The sequence below is a fragment of the Rissa tridactyla genome, chromosome 2 (genome assembly GCF_028500815.1).
Source record: "Rissa tridactyla isolate bRisTri1 chromosome 2, bRisTri1.patW.cur.20221130, whole genome shotgun sequence".
Classification (NCBI taxonomy): Eukaryota; Metazoa; Chordata; class Aves; order Charadriiformes; family Laridae; genus Rissa; species Rissa tridactyla.
In genome coordinates, this window is record NC_071467.1 from 9369243 (window position 1) to 9386422 (window position 17180).

The window sequence follows — 17180 nt, forward strand, 5'->3', positions numbered from 1 at the left end:
TGGAGAAGCAGCAGAGCTCTCCTTCATTCACTTCCCCTACAGACCTTTGCTAAATCAGGTACAAGTGTCACTCCTGGAGCACAATTCCCTGCCCCTCACCCCCAAAATGAGCATGGGAAAGCCTGGAGAGCATCCAAGAAGAATGGTCGGAGGGACTGAAGGACATAAAAGCCTCCTTCTTCCTGCAAGGCACAAAGCCTTCTATCTGTTTAGTTTATCAGAGAGTAGTTAAGAGCCGACTTCACCACAAGCTCTAAGTGTACATGTAGGGAAGAGGAAATAAGATTTTTAAGAGTGTGGGTAATTATCACACACTCTTCGGTGGTGAATTCTCCATTATCAGGAAGTTTATTCAATCGCCTTCAGATGCGTTGGGATTTTTTTCTCGCTCCTTAAAACCAAGCTCTATTTCTAACAGAAAGTACTGTGGGAAGTCCTGAGCTCACATTAAAAGGCAGCTTGAATTCAGATTGACACACGCTCCCCTCTGTCCTTATAAACAGTTATTCAACTGCCATCAGGCAAACATGAAAGTTACTTCATAACATGCTACAAAGACCTAGCAAATGTGATTACAGACAGACAAAAGTCTCAGTCTGAAATTTAAAGTTTAAAATAACTTCCATTTGGAATAGAAGACCTGGGGTACAAACTGGATATGCCACAATATGGAGGTCTCCAGAATGGTTTAACCCATTCTGGAGATGAAGAATAGGTGCACATCTGGCATCAAGATCTGCATTTCTCAAAGTTCAGCACTGCCACAAATTGCCATTTTGATCAGAACGTATCTCTCTCTGAAAAGGCCAACATTAATATCCAATTACATGATCTCTTAAGAGACAACTGATTCTTTCAAGATTTAAAGTGCCGTTTTTTTCCTTGAAAGAAAAATGGCTTGAAAAATAACCACAAGTCAGCCTACAAAGATAACAATAACCGTAAAGAACAGACTGCTGCAAAAAGATGCAGAAGTAACAGTGACTTGATTATGCAAATAAACAGTCAAGTTCTGCCAAATTCAAACATCTGGCGCTCATCTGTTCCTCCAGGATTAAGTGGTTCCATCAGAATCACTTCACGGTGCCAGCATCTTTTAACTTGCAAAGAAGAATCTGCATATAGATTGAATAACTATTTATAGTTATATTATTACAGAAAAGCGGGACTTTCTGCTATAGGAGCCAGCCAAGAGACAGAAGATGGCAGAAGACAGGGCTAATCTACTGCACCTTAATTTAGCAACTCCCATAGAAGTGTTGCGTCTTATTATTGTCATTCACACAGTAGCTTCATGATGAAAGAGCATTTTTGTACATCTATTTACATTGCTCTGCGCCCTTCCCACCCCAGGGCATTTCAGACATACTCTGGCAGGCCTGGTAGAGCGGGACAGCCGAGACCCATCGACGTTGTTGCACATCACACTGAAACGACGTGCTGGGCGAGGAGCTGTGGAAGCCCTGGCGACACACCAGCCAGCACTGCTGAACGCTTGAAGCTTGCTCAGAAATGTTTTCGCAAAATACAGCTCCGTTGAGAACAGATGAGGTACCGAATGGCAGAGCACACTGTGGACCTTTAGGGACATGAGAAAGGGAATATATTAGTGGCACGCTATGAAGCACTTCTAGTAAAATTCCTCATAACCCTCACACCAACAGAGAAAACCTATACAGGACACTGTGCATGTCCCACTCATCTCGACTTGGATCTGGTCTGATGTCAGCATGGTGCGGTTTATTAAAGCTGATGAAAAGACACATATTGACTTTGATGGGTGACTCATTGGGTCCAGGAAACTACGCGCACGATTTATAAGAACAGATAAGTTTAAAACAGTCATGAATAAATTTAAGAAGGAAATGAGAAGGAGGTTTCTAATCATCAGCAGAACAAACCTTTACAAAAGATAGCCACTGGAAATAGGCAGAGTTGAAAAAAAAAATTCTCAATTCCCTTTAGAGTGGAATTTGAAAATTTTAAGATCAGGAGCTCATGACTATGGTGTCTTCAACAGCACCAGGATGCTTCTGGTGACTCAGCAGGTCCTTAACTGTAGTATACAGCTTTGGAGTTGTAGCACAAAGTTTACGCTATCAACTCATTTGGCATCCATACAGTCATTTGAACCCTAGCCCACTGTAACAGACTTTTATAGCTGACTAACTACAATGATAATTAATTTCTACTAATCAGTGCAAACCAAACGCTTCACTCAATATTAGCCAAATCCCAGCCTAATTACTGAATACATCTAGTTATAATTAAACACTTCCGAGTTCTAGAGCTGCAATTCATAGAAGAAAAAAACAACTTCCTCACTCACAAATAAATATGAAGAAAAAGCTGTTCTTATATCATAGAATTCACTTGCTGTATGTATAGATCATTTTCCAAATACCAATGCTCAGATCAGTCCCAATCTCCCTAGTCACTGGAGGAAGGCAAAGACTGCTGATGGTTCAAGTCTGAGCAGCTTCTCTCTCCCCTTCTGATGGAGATATCAAGATTAATTCCTTAACTTAGCAGCCACTTCAGTTAAAGCTTAAACATTGCAGGATGAATCTGGGATCCAGTGTGCACAGTACATCTTTGTTTTCCAACCCTGAGCATTTCAAGGCCAAAATAAAAGGCTTTCATATCTGTCTCTGAATTTGTTTCTGTTTCCAATTCTCCTTTATAGCATCTTTTCTGCAATAACTCCACAAATGGGGCCACGACATTGCTCCTCTTCACTCATTGACTCTCTATCCACCCTCTTTTTCAGACAAGGTGGAAACCTGGCATCCTCGCGTAACAAACTTTTAATAAGCCTCCTGAGATTTAGGACCAAAAGATATCACTGTAAAAGAAATGGTAATACTTATCCTGAACAATGTAAACTACATCCACCATTATGTGTAAATTATGTTAATATCTCTTTATACAAAGTATTTAAAAATCAGTTTGTGGTCTCTTTATTGCTCTAATACATTCCTAGACCCAGAAAGTCAAATCCAGTCTCGGCCATATGCTGCTACAGTCTTTTACTGTTTGTTGCAATGAGAGTTGGTGTGCGAACTAGGGAAATAACTGCCCCCCCAAAACATAAGTGATGGACGGTTTCCTGGTGTGGTTCACAGGTTTCAGATGACAATCAGTAATTTGCTCGTTTATCCCTCTACAGATGTCACCTCATTTACTATCGTTATCAAGCCTGCACCATTTCTTCGTTCTTTGATTTCTGCCCCAGTTTCTCAGTCCTGTAGGAGTGAATCAGAATCCAATTGAATACTGACACTTCTGTCATAGCTGTTTCTAAAGATTTCCATAAGGAAACTGCTCTCCCCAGGACCTTCTCTGGAAGGCTTTCTCTCCTCTATCTCCACTTAGAGCTGTGGAAAACGGGCATGAGGATGGGCCGCGCGCGTGAGGACTGCTAGGATACTTGGCATCATCTCTCTGGTGCATGTTAACTAGAAAGAGTTGGATTCTACCTCTGATGGAAATGATTAAGCTAATGAAAACCTCGTTGCACGCACTGGGCACTGTGAAGTTATTACTTGCTGTTTACAGCTGTCTGTTCTGATGTTGCTGGAGAAATTTATCATATTTTCCTCACCACAACAGCTTCTTTTGCTGATAGACAAGATCTCCAAGACAGTGAGACAGTACTCCCTTCCCTTTTTCCTGAACAATTATTAGCAGTTCCCAGGACTAGAGGTTTAAGGCTGGATAGACTGAGGGGAAAAATAACTTTTGTGTCTTTATTCTTACACATTAACCAAGTTGTTTAGCATGAAAAAGTTCCATTGCTATTTCAAAATCCAGGAAAATCATTAAAGATTATTTCAATGGTATTTCTATGCAGAAAGTAACAGATAGCTTTCAGTAAAGCCAGGTTTCCACTATATTTCCAGAGCAGTTGTCTCTCTCAGCTCAGTCATTTAAAAAAGAAAGGTTATTAATCATTCAGTCACTATTTCCTCTAGAAAAAGTAGAGCATTACAGGATCCCAAGAAACATCAGATGTGCACGAAAAATGTAAAAACATCTTAAAGGCATATCTCGGGGCACACCTCCTTAGAACATATTCCATACATTCCCTTGGAATTTAGGGGGAAATCCAGAAAATGAGCTTTCACAGAGAGAAAGAGATATCAAAGACTTAACATTTACAACTAGTTCTGACTTTTCTCTGGCCTACTAGAAACACTTCCACTCTTCCCTACTCACCTTCAGAGTCTATGGGAACGTCAATCCATACTGCTGAGTGCCAGGTGTCACACACTAAGTTCCTCCAGCAGGCCCAAACAAAATAAATATCACATAGCCCCATGACCCACAGAGATACTAGCCCATGAACTGAAAGCAGGATGGCAGCAGCACTGTAATTGCTAGACTGATCAGCTCCGCTTCTCTGAAGAGCTTGAAACCTGTATTGGGCTGCTACGTTCACATGGCTATGCCACCTTAGCTCTGGAGCTCATCTCTTCAGAGCTTGGTTGGGCATCTCCACACAACTCCACAGTGCGCACAGGGCAGATACAACCCTGGCATGTCCCTGTGGCTTCTCCTAAAATCCCACCCGCATAGCTCTCTATTGGTACAAGACAGTTCAAAGAAAATGACGTTGGTGATGATTTCCAAGCTGGTTGAGGAGCTACCTAATCTATTAAATGCCTTACAGCCCGTGGGGCTGACACAATCAGGTATTTGGTTGGTGACCACGTGTTCCTCTTTATATAGCAGAATCACAAGAGGAAACTGAAGCAATCTCTTACCATGTGGTCTCATCTTCCTAAATCTACCAACAGCTCTCCTTTAGAAAAAAACAAACCAAAAGAACTATGGAAACAGTAGTGTCCTGCAGGCACTAGTTTAAGGTTTTCTTTTTACATCTCTAGTTTCCACTAATCATTACACTTTGGAGCATAGCCTTGTAGAAAGTTTAGTTTGTTTTGCTTCACTTCAATGATGGGGAGATGTACAAAGACCACTGCAAATTAAATTTATCCAAATGCCTCCTATTTGGACATCTTACTGGAAACCATGAGTGAATTCCAGTGCTTCACAGTTCTGGTCATGCAGGAAATACTCTGTGAATATGTAGCGTTTTGGCACATCCTTTTCACAACTCTGGTCACAAGCCAAGAATAGGAATAGCAGAAGCATACATTTTTCAAATTTTATTTTAGTCAGTTGAATGGATTTTAATCCCAGAGCCAGCTCAGGCTGGAAAAGGTTCAAGTTTGCAGCAAGCTGTTCAGATTGACTTTCTAGGTTTGATTTAACCAATTTTATGAATAAGGCAAAAATCAAAGATCCTTTCCCTTTCTCCTTGATAAAGCACTTGGAAAAAACTGGACATTGTGCCCAGGTATGTCTGAAATCTGCTATAACGCAAAGCAAACTGCTAGAGCAAAAGTCCCTACAAATGTCTGAACAAAGATTAAATATGCCTAAGTACTGGAAAAAGTTAGGATGTAGGTCAAGTTCCAGAGCTGGATTTGCTCAGCAGCAAAGTGCCTCAAGCAGGAACTCACTTGCACATGCAGGTCTTCCTCCGCTTACTCGCGTCCCTGGCACCTCTTCTCCATTGTCAAAGACGCACCAGCAGCTTCCTTCATCCTGGCTGCACTGCATGGGTGAGAAAGTCCCATTGTCCCCTTCACACTGTGGGATGTAGCCTTTGCCAGCTTCTCGTAAACTAGTTTTAGACTTCAACATATTACAGAAACTAGGACCTTTAAAGAGAGAAATTCATTGCAAGATACATAAGACAATAAACTGATTATCTGCAGAAATTAAATATATTAATGTACATTGTTGTCCTAGAGACTTTAACAGCAATGCTTTCATTAGAAAATGAAAGCATAGAAAATAAAACATAGAACATGTTTTACTAGAAGGAAGAAAGATAAGTGATCATGAAATCATAAATAATTTGAATCATTATAGAAACAGGGAATTTTATTTCCTCCAGAAAACCCACATTTTTTTCTAAAGATTAAAGTGCAAGTTATATGGGTTCACATCAATAAAATAGTTGAAAAAATACTGATATTTATTTTGCATTTACATATTTTTTGGCAATAGATTTGATAGTGTATCATTTAGATTTTAGTATTTTAAATTTTAAAAAATGCTTTTAGTAAGAATTCTTGAGCAAGGTCATTTTAAACATAATAATATGATTGTCACATTTTAAAATAGTCAAAATGTCCCAGTTTTATACCTTCAATACCGGAAAGAAAACCCAATCCTGAAACAGCAACATTTATGGTCTCCCATAAAGAAAAAAAAACAGGGACATGAGTGTGTGGAACCACACAAGAAGATCCAAAAAGTTCAATTTGAACTTGAGACAAAATTGATTTTTACTAATTTTGTTCATCTGCAAGTAGAGTAAGTTTGTAAACCTGTGTATCAAACCTTTACACAGCTAATTCCTCGGTGAACGTGCAGTTACTTATCCCCCATCAGGCCTGTTGTACATCTCCATAGACTTCTATCATTAGCCCATATGTAAGAAAAAGAAAGAAGACTTGCTTGGGTCAGATGAAAGTACCATCTAACTGACTATCCTCTCTTGAGTAATTATCTGCTCTGTTGCAGATGTCATAGAATCGTAGAATGATAGGGGTTGGAAGGGACCTCTGGAGATCATCTAGTCCAACCCCCCTGCCAGAGCAGGGTCATCTTAGAGCAGGTTGCACAGGAGTGCAGGAGAAAACAGATTTCCTATGGGAAATGGCAAACAGAAAATCACTAGCTAAAGAACTGAAGAAACAAGCACAGCAGAACTGTAGGCTCTTGGGCTGCCTGTAATGTGCAGAGGAGCAGAACCAGGGCATGGGCTCCAATAGGGCATCCCAATTCCTACGAGCAGGGATGCTTCAACTTTTTAGATCAACCATCTCCTGTGAAACCTCTACAGTTCTCTGTCTTTATTTGAAGATAATACAAAGGTATTATAGACCTAATTGCGTTCTGTGGAGCAGTTGTGGACCAGGTAAAATGGACTCACTGACTGCCTGTGGCCCAGTTCCCGTAGTTCAGGATTCACAGCCTTAGAAAACTCATCCACGAGCCCAAAGAATTTTCTATGGTGATAAGAAACAGAAGGCACAAAAATGTATGGAAGCCTCTTCATGTGTTTGTCTAGACTTATTTATTTCTGGTGTTATGAAAGGAAAGGATAACTATTTTCAGGTACTCTTTCAATGTTGATGTGCTTGTATGTACCATATCAGTGTGGAATTAAACTGTAAGCCCCCCATGTTTTCACGGGCATTGCTCTGAAAAGGAAAGTACGTATCCTGCAAAGCATGAGGCATTGCCACTAGCAGCACGGGCGGTGGGTAAAGCATTACTCACACTCAGGATTGCCATCCAAATCTTTGCTGCCACGCTGGAGTACTTCTCCTGACACAGGATCTACACACCAAATATCTGCGTCGGATCTCTGTAGCACAGCGTATTCTCCTGTCTACAAAGAATCAGTTCCATGTCATTGCAGAGCAATGTGTTTTAATACAGACACACTACAATCCATACCCCAAAGGTTGGCTAAGATATTTGATTATATTTACATTTGTCCATTAATAAATCACATCATTGAAAAGAAACAAAATATTAAAACACAGTCTACCTAATTTAATACACAGACCAGGCCCTGAGAGAAGCAGTACACAGACTAAAAACCCATTGAAATAAGGTATAATCTTGGTCTAAAATTTCTGTTCCTTGCCCGTCTCAGTACTCTATCCTGCTCACTACCGTGTTTCGAGAACATGACGGACCCTGTTCTGGGATGCCTGCATCCAACTCCCTCTTGTCCTCACATTCTCCCACAGGTCATGAAGAAAGCCCCCCAGATATCAATTAAGTTGTGCCTTTAAGCACAGCCCTGCGAAAGGACTAGGCAGAGCCACCCTGAAGGAGGGTAGTGTAAGCAGAGATAGAGCTTCCTATTCGCAGTCTTCATCTCAAAGCTATTTAAATTCTGCCTCATGCAGGGCAACGCCTGCTGTTAGTTTTCTTTCAGGTGAATAGGAATGTACAAGGAATACTTAAGGATCATAGACTGAAACTGTACGGGCCTTTGGCGTGGTGTAAGCTAAACTGGGGGGGTTTTGTTTCTTCCTCCCTCAATCACGTTAAATCACCTCAAGGCAGTAGGGAACGAATAGATCTGCTGTGGAGGCGCCCAGCTTTGAACCGCTCTGTCTCCAGCTGGAAATTAAGGCATTGGTTCGAGATCGCTGACATGATGTCTGGCCTGTAAGAGGGAAAACACACATGCATGTTAAAATAAAATCAAGATCTCAAACCTAAGCTAGAGACAGAGGTACATCCCCAGCTCCTTCGCACAGCCCATCTCCTTTAGGCTCTGCTACAGCCTCAGGTGGGGAATTCCTCATCGGTGTTTGATAACCACAGGATGGTTGATGTTGGAAGGGACCTCTAGAGACACCTGGTTGGACACCTGGTCCAACGCCCCTGCTTAAGCAGGGCCATCAACATTAGAGGGTCCATTCTCAAATCATGCAAGCCAAAAATCACACATAGTGAAATTAAATGAATTAGAAAAACAAGCATAAAATTCCTTTTCTGTTTCTTGCAATGGTTAGAAATAAACCTTGCTTCATGCATATCATACTAGAATTTTCAATAAATATTAGAATTTTTGAGAACAGACAAAGACAAACATTTAGGAAGAAAACCAACTGACATTTGGGAAGTTCTGCCGAGCGTGAGACCAAGGAGTCCATGACATAACGTCCTCTCTCATCCACACACCAGCAGTGACCTGGCCAGGGAAGAAAAACAGCTTTATTTTGGATGTCGTACTGCAGTATGCTTTGTTATGTACTGGGAAGACTTTCACCCCCAGCACCACTATAGAAAGCGGTCAGTAAATCTAACTCACCGTTAACTCTGCTATCCAGAGATAAGCAGACCACAGCTGCGAGCAGTGGTGAGAATGGAAATGTAACAGCTCTGGTGAGACTCTCCCATCGCAGCCCTATCCTGCAGTGTATCAACTACTCCCACCAGTTTGGTATCATCCACATGCTTGCTGAGACTACACTCCATCTTATCGTCCTGGTCATTAATGAAGGCATTGATCAATAACAGCCCCTGAACTGACCCCTGAGGAACACTGCTATCAGCAAGCAACCCCCATTGAGCTGCTGCACTGGCTGGATGGGCGGTCCCAAAGAGTGGTGGTTAATGGAGTTAAATTCAGCTGGCGGCTAGTCACAAGTGGTGTCCCTCAGGGCTCAGTGTTGGGACCATTTGTGTTCAACATCTTTATTGATGACCTTGATAAGGACATAGAGTGTATCATCAGCAAGTTTGCAGATGACACGAAGCTGAGCAGGAGTGTTGATCTGCATGAGGACAGGGAGGCTCTACAGAGAGACTTGGATAGACTGGACCGATGGGCCAATGCTAACGGTATGAGCTTCAACAAGGCCAAGTGCTGGGTCCTGCACTTGGGCCACAACAACCCCATGCATCGCTACAGGCTTGGGGAAGTGTGGCTGGAGAGCTGCCTGGCAGAAAAGGACCTGCGGGTTCTAATTGACAAGCGGCTGAACATGAGCCAGCAGTGTGCCCAGGTGGCCAAGAGGGCCAATGGCATCCTGGCTTGTATTAGAACTAGTGTGACCAGCAGAAGGAGGGAGGTGATTGTCCCCCTGTACTCAGCACTGGTGAGACCACACCTTGAGTCTTGTGTCCAGTTCTGGGCACCTCAATACGAGAGAGATATCGAGGTGCTGGAGCGAGTGCAGAGGAGGGCAACGAAGCTGGTGAAGGGCCTGGAGAATAAATCTTATGAGGAGCGATTGAAGGAGCTGGGACTGTTTAGTTTGAGGAAGAGGAGGCTGAGGGGAGACCTCATCACTCTCTACAACTACTTGAAAGGACACTGTAGAGAGGTTGGTGCTGGTCTCTTCTCACAGGTCATTAGTGACAGAACAAGAGGGAATGGGTTCAAGCTGCAGCAGGGTAGGTTTAGGCTGGACATTAGGAAAAAATTCTTCCCAGAAAGAGTGGTCAGACACTGGAATAGGCTGCCCAGGGAGGTGGTGGAGTCACCATCCCTGGATGTGTTTAAGACTCGTTTAGGTGTGGTATTAAGGGATAAGGTGTAAGGGAGAACTTTGTAGAGTGGGGTTGATGGTTGGACTCGATGATCCCAAGGGTCTTTTCCAACCTAAATGATTCTATGATTCTATGCCACTTAAGTCCCTCACTCCAGTCAATTTTCCACCGATCTTGTAGACGACTTCACCTCTCTCTAGTTTGGCTACAAGAGTACAGGTTTTTCCATCTTTTTTATTAGAATTCTGCTTAGCTTTTCTTTGTTCAGACAGCCCAGAGTATCTTGTTAGCAATTGCTCACCTGTGCTCTCATAGCACTGAGTTGGCTCCCAGTTTCCCAGGCCATCACACTGTGGGATGTAAGGGAGAAATCCCAACCGTGTTGCTTCCCCAGCAGAACGTTTTGAAGTAAAGCGACTCCGCCAGTAGAAATGCAAGACTATAAAAGATAAGTAAAAGAAAGATACTAGTGGCTAAACTAAAAAGAGATCTTTTAAATGCACGTTTGTAAACACCTGATTGCTCCCTGCACTTTAGAAGGGACATTAACAAAGGCTGAAAGTACATTAAGGCTAGTAGGTGTCCAGATCTTATATATGCATGAGACCATGCATAGAAGACAACTGAAATTAACTCTTGGGTTGGCAGGTTAATTACACTGATTAATGATACTTACCAAGTTGCACCTGTTTTTCAGCAAAGTTGAATGTGACGTAGCATACTCTTGCACAGACCCTGGGCATTAATACACTTAATTAAGCTTCGCATCTCTCCTTCACCTACCTGACTGTGCAGCCAGCTGGAGAGCGTAGTCACTGCCCAATAACAGCTTTTCAGAGACCACCACCTCTGACTCATAGGGCCGAGCAGAACGTAGGAGGTCATTGTCTGTAAGCTGTATCCCCTTTGCCATCAAGAAGCTTTCTCCAAAAGGGAAGTGGGAACTATTCGATGCTAAGATGAGCTGCTCTGCCTCCTCCATAAATTTCATGGCTTCCTGCTTTATACCTTCACACATACCAGGACCTGTAGAACCAGAGGGTATTTTAGTGCCTTTCATTTAAATGTGAAAAGTAACTGGTCTCTTAATTAGCATCTTCTGTTTCTTCCTGCACTTACTCGATTTTGAGTTGCTTAACAAAGCAAGCAAACAAGACTTATCAATGCTTAGCTATATAGCCACAAAAGTCCCAGAGTACCAGGAATCGCCCAAACATTCTCTAAATCTTGGGCCAAAGCTTTAATAATTTTAAGCTGCCTCCTCATCTTTGGTCAACAAATGGAGTTATATGTCTCTACAGAACTGTCCCTCGGTCACTGTCATAAAAAAAAGTGGATAACCAGAAAAAAGTGCGAGAAAGGAAATTGAAGGTATATCCCTTGGGTCCAGAGTGGCAGCTGACACTTGGCCTGTCCTCTCTGTACATCTACTGACTGAGATATGGCAGTTCAACACACCAAACCAGCTCAGTGAAAGCTTCTCCACTGAAATAACTGTCTGCTAATCTGCTTTGCCCCCTTTATTCCCCATTTGTCCACAGGACTGGCATCTCCAGCATGCCTAGCCCATTTGGAAATTTGCCATTCATTGTCCTGTCTCTTCATCCTGGCCAGAAAATTACTGGAAATAATGTTTTTAGTGTCTACATTCATAATACAGGTCATCTTCTGGACTAACTCCAAAGAGGACCCAACAGCTTTGCTGGAGTTGTCTAAACAGAGGGCTTACCAAACTACAGTGGTGGCCTCACTCTTCTCCTGGTGACTGCTAGGGGATATCTGTTACTCTTGACTGGGTAGTGAGAAACAGCAAAGAAAATCCCTCTTGTCTCACTCGAAGGCATTCTTGAAAGTCATAGAATCATAGAATCGTTATGGTTGGAAAGGATCTTTAAGATCAAGTCTGACCGTTAACCTAGCACTGCCAAATTCACCACTAAACCATGTTGCTAAGCACTACATCTACCTGTCTTTTAAATACCTCCAGGGATGGCGACTCCACCACTTCACCAGGCAGCCCTTTCCAATGCTTGACAACCCTTTTGGTGAAGAAATTTTTCTTAATATGCAATCTAAACCTCCCCTGGCACAACTTGAGGCCATTTCCTCTTGTCCTATCTCCTGTCACTTGGGAGAAGAGACCAACCCCCAGCTGGCTACACCCTCCTTTCAGGTAGTTGCAGAGAGAGAGAAGGTCTCCCCTCAGCCTCCTTTTCTCCAGGCTGAACAATCTCAGCTCCCTCAGCTGCTCCTCATCAGACTTGTTCTCCAGACCCCTCACCAGCTTTGTTGCCCTTCTCTGAACATGCTCCAGCACGTCAGTGTCTTTCGGGTAGTGAGGGGCCCAAAACTGGACAAATTACTTGAGATGGGGCCTCACTGGTGCAAAGTACAGGGTGACAATCACTTCCCTAGTCCTGCTGGCCACACTACTTCTGATACAGGCCAGGATGCTGTTGGCCTTCTTAGCCACCACCTGGGCACACTGCTGGCTCGTATTCAGCCAGTTGTCAACCAACACACCCAGGTCCTTTTCCCCTGGGAAGCTCTCCACCCACTCTTCCCCAAGCTTGTAACACTGCATGAGGTTGTTGTGACCCAAGTGCAGGACCCTGCACTTGGCCTGATTGAACCTCATCCCCTTGGCCTCGGCTCATCAATCCAGCCTGTCCAGATCCCTCCCTTCCTACCCTCAAGCAGGTCAACACTCCCACCCAACTTGGTGTCATCTGCAAAATTACTGAGGATTCACTTGATCCTCTCATCCAGATCATTGATAAAGGTATTAAACAGAACTGGCCCAATACTGAGCCCTGGGTAACGCCACTTGTGACCGGCCACCAACTGGATTTAAGTCCATTCACCACCACTCTCTGGGCCCTACCGTCCAGTCAGTTTACCCAGTGAAACGTACGCTTATTCAAAATATGAGCAGCCAGTTGCTCCAGGAGAATCAAAAGCTTTACTACGTAGACAACATCCACAGCCTTTCCCTCGTCCACTAAGTGGGTCACCTTGTCATAGAAGGACATCAGGTTTGTCAAGCAGGACCTGCCTTTCATAAATCCATGCTGACTGGGCCTGATCTCCTGGTTGTCCTGTGTGTGTGCCATCACACGTGCCTTGTGTGATGGCACTCAAGATGACCTGCTCCATAACTTTCCCCAGCACCAATGTCAAAATGACAGGCCTGTAGTTCCCCAGATCCTCTTTCCACCCCTTCCTGTAGATGGGTGTCACATTTGCTAGCCTCCAGTCAACTGGAACCTCCCCAGTTAGCCAGGGATGCTGATAAATGAAGGAAAGTGGCTTGGTGAGCACTTCCACCATCTCCCTCAGTACCCTTGGGTGGAGGTCTCATCTGGCCCCATAGACTTGTGTGCATCTAAGTGGTGTATCAGGTTACTAACCATTTCCCCTTGGATTATGGGGACTTCATTCTGCTCCCCACCCATGCCATCCAGCTCAGGGGGCTGAGTACTCCAAGAACAATGGCCTTACTATGAAAGACTGAGGTGAAGAAGGCATTAGGCACCTCAACCTTTTCCTCATCCTTTGTCACTGTTTCCCTTGTCACCATACATCCAATGTGTGTTTGTCACTATGCATCCAATAAGGAATGAAGATTCTCTTTAGCTCTCCTTTTTTGATGATGTATTAATAGAAACATTTTTTATTGTCATTTACAGCAGTAGCCAGATTAAGTTCTAATTAGGCTTTGGTCCTTCTAATTTTCTCCCTGCATAACCTCACGACATCCTTGTAGTCCTCCTGAGACTTTCCTCTTGCGGCATGAAAGAAAAGATCAGAAGCTGCTACTTATGTGCCAGAAATTCTGTTACTTACATGCTGGGACCTGGTTCACTTCTGCCTTTGTTCCTTGCAGCTCTTCTCCTTTGCTATCAACACACCAACAATTACGAAGTTCAAAGTGGCTTAATGGAGCGCTGAAATCAGTGTATGGTCCTGGGTAATAGGTCAACTGCTCATTCAGAAGCTGCCAGAACGTATATGGATCCAGTAAAATGTTCTCTGATGCATAGGTCACGTTTCCTTCCAGCACTTCAGATGGGAGATCAGTGAAGGAGGAATATGTGGTGAATGCTGGGAAGATATTCTGGTGCCCAGCCTCAAACAAAGCTTTAATAAAAGCTGAAAAGCCTTTGGAAGACACCTCTTTATATCCAGTTATGATGCTTAACAGATCAGCAATGGGCAGGGTTTTGCCCTCATTGTTCTCTGCGATCCACCTTTCGTACCACTCAAAGGCTTGCTCAGGAGGGCCGCTGCACTGCACCTGCCTCCAGGCCCCATCCGCGTCGCACTGCGGGAGGTAAACACTGGAGAGCTGAGACATACCGCTTGGACCTGACAACAGGAGTTTCACAGCCTTTAGATACTCCTGACCAGCTGTTACTTGGCAAGCACTTGGGCCTGGGGAAAAGAAAAACATGCAGAGCACCGTCTTATGAACGCACTGAAGATATACAATACCCTTCACCCCGCTAGTACAATAAACACCATTACTAAAACTTGGTCCTTTATCCCAGCGCTGTTATTAAGGCCTGTTATTAAGAGGCCCAATGATCTTAATCTCCTGTGCTGCACCAGGGGAGGATTTCCAAAGGCATGTGAGCACTGAAAGATGGAGATAGCTATAATTTTTGAATACATCTGAGCACATTAGGTGCCTATAGTTCTTACTGGGTGTGTGGGGATAGGTGTTTGATGCCACTAAATGCCTTCCTGAATCTGTTCACACCAACTAGGTATTTTCAGATACACTTGATCATCTGGCAGTTAATTCTTATTCAGCCAATCCCTGCAAAAACAACCATGTGAACAGCAGGATAATACTGATTTTATTTCCTCTTGGACCATAATTTTCAGATTCTGTTGTCCTCTCTTCCTATTCTCTACTGGAGATTGCAGCTGAATATGAAAATACCATCCTTCAAAATGCTGCAGTGAGTTTGTTTTGGAAGCCTTTCCTGCCATCTCCAGAGCCGAATTTCATTTTGCCACCAAGCAGCTCTACAAACATAGCAAATACAGGAGCTCATCTCCTTTTGAGCACCAGAGAATTATGAACCTGTTTATTTTTGATTGAACTACAGATGGGTTGCTAGATATTAATCCCCTACCAATTGAGATCATTGTGATAAATTCCCCGCTACTTCTGCAAACTGCTATTCAAAGGACCTCCTTCACTGTGTACCCACTGTCATCTGCTGGATACCCTGCTACTCCTTCCAACATGAGAAGCAGGCTCTTCTCTTGGTCTGTTCCCCCTTTTGATGTGCCATTTTCAGTTCACAGAAACTTGAAAGCCAAATATCCCTAGCCAATGTTCTTCCTTCTTCCTTTGTATTACATTAATAGCTGGACAAGATGAGGCAGTTGATAGTCTATAAGCAAGTTGCAATGGCAAATTGGTGGCTGGCAAATCATTTGCAACTCACTTTTCAGGCCTGATGCATGACCTTTATGAGAAACGTATTAGCCTTTGAATCCCTCTCCATATATATCATCCATACATTTCAGATATAATCAGATATGAAGAAAGAATCATGACATTCCAACACAATAAGGAAGCATTTTTAAATTCCCAGTCTCTAGGACTTACATTGCATCGGCTTTCCAGCTTTTCCCCTTATTCCTGGAATAGTCTTGCCATCCAAATCAACACAGAAGCAATTCGTCCCGTAACACTGGAGTGGCAGAAAGTCCCCATCCTCGGTACATGAGGGAATAAAAAGATCTGATCCCGCAGGCAGGGTTTGCTTCAAGTTTTGCAGGTTTCTCCTTTGCTTCTCACAATCAGTGGGACACCTTGGACGTTTGCCTTGAACTCTTGAGCCTGGAACTTCCTTACCTGAAGTGTCCAAACACCAGCACTCTCCTGCATAGCACTGAACTTCCTCATACCTCCCTTCCTTGGTGCATGTTGGAACAAACAGGTCTCTTGGCAACTCACCACAGCCTTTGGATCCCAGTGCTAATTTCACCACTTCACCCAAATCTTCAGCAACGCTTTTGGGGACAGAAATCACTTGTTGAAGAAAAGTAAAGAATTCTGGTAATTCCAGGACAGAGGAAAGGAATTTCATCATATTCTGATTGTCCTGTAGAGTTATTGTGCGGCCAAAGCTGCCTACAAGAGGTTTATTCAAAATGGAGCTCCTGTGTGATACCTCCAATGACAATGCCTCAGCTGATTCCAGAAGGCTGGAATTGTTATCCCTCTCCGCCACATCCTCCTGTGGGAAAAATTGTCTGATGCTGTATTTCCCACTAGTGCCAAGTGCCCCTGTGAAGTTAAACTGGATCAAATTCTTCAAGAACATTCCTCCAAAGAGATTTTCTTGGAAACGCTTTGGATTGGTACTAAATTGCAGTGCCACTTGAGCCAGTTCCCTTGATGGGAACATCCCCGTGATGGCTTCACTCAGGGTGGTTTCTAGCCCAGGAATTTGGCTGGTGTACGGGCTTTGTGCAACTGGGGATGACAATCCAGAGTCCAGAAACAGCTCCTTGAAGGAGGGAGGGCAGGGTTTTGAGAAGCCAGCTATTTTTTCCAACTGCATATCTGGTGTGGAAAACAAATTGGCCTGACTGAAGTACCCAGCAGGGCCATAAAAGATCCTTGACAAGGCCCGTCGTCTCTCAGAGATGCATGCTAGTTCTTCACCTAGACAAAGATTTTAAAAAAAAAAAAAATCAAATCAAATTTTGGAGCCTCCAAAACCTGTAACTCCATGGCTATCTTTCAATCAGTCTCAGCAGAAAATGCATAAAAGTGTAGTTTAACCTGTCTCTAGTTCCTCAACTATGCCTCATGTACATTGTTAAGGAAATTTGAGCCGTTGCTGAATACAGTCTAATAAATAAGCTTCTCCAGTCAAGATACAGAGTGAAAGGAGACATTCCTTCATGATGTCCGAGTTGTCTGCCCTGTGGTCTTTTCTGGTTCTATTGTGTCCCAATGTAAATCCTCATTCCTGTTCCAAGGGTTGAAAGGATATATAAAGTCTTTTTCAAATACATTAACACTCTGGTAGGATGCCTGTTTCTCATGC

General features: G+C 43.3%; 1 protein-coding gene across 1 annotated transcript in view; it reads right to left on the bottom strand.

Moving 5' to 3' along the window:
- TG (thyroglobulin) overlaps positions 1-17180 on the bottom strand; it is a 158989-nt gene that overhangs the window by 127221 nt on the left and 14588 nt on the right. Inside the window, exons 9-17 of the mRNA XM_054193484.1 lie at positions 15728-16792; positions 13948-14535; positions 10885-11127; positions 10403-10540; positions 8720-8797; positions 8154-8266; positions 7363-7474; positions 5529-5729; positions 1370-1579 (exon numbers count right to left, since the gene is read on the bottom strand). Coding sequence (XP_054049459.1) covers positions 1370-1579; positions 5529-5729; positions 7363-7474; positions 8154-8266; positions 8720-8797; positions 10403-10540; positions 10885-11127; positions 13948-14535; positions 15728-16792 — 2748 coding nt within the window. The remainder of the gene's footprint in view (positions 1-1369; positions 1580-5528; positions 5730-7362; positions 7475-8153; positions 8267-8719; positions 8798-10402; positions 10541-10884; positions 11128-13947; positions 14536-15727; positions 16793-17180) is intronic.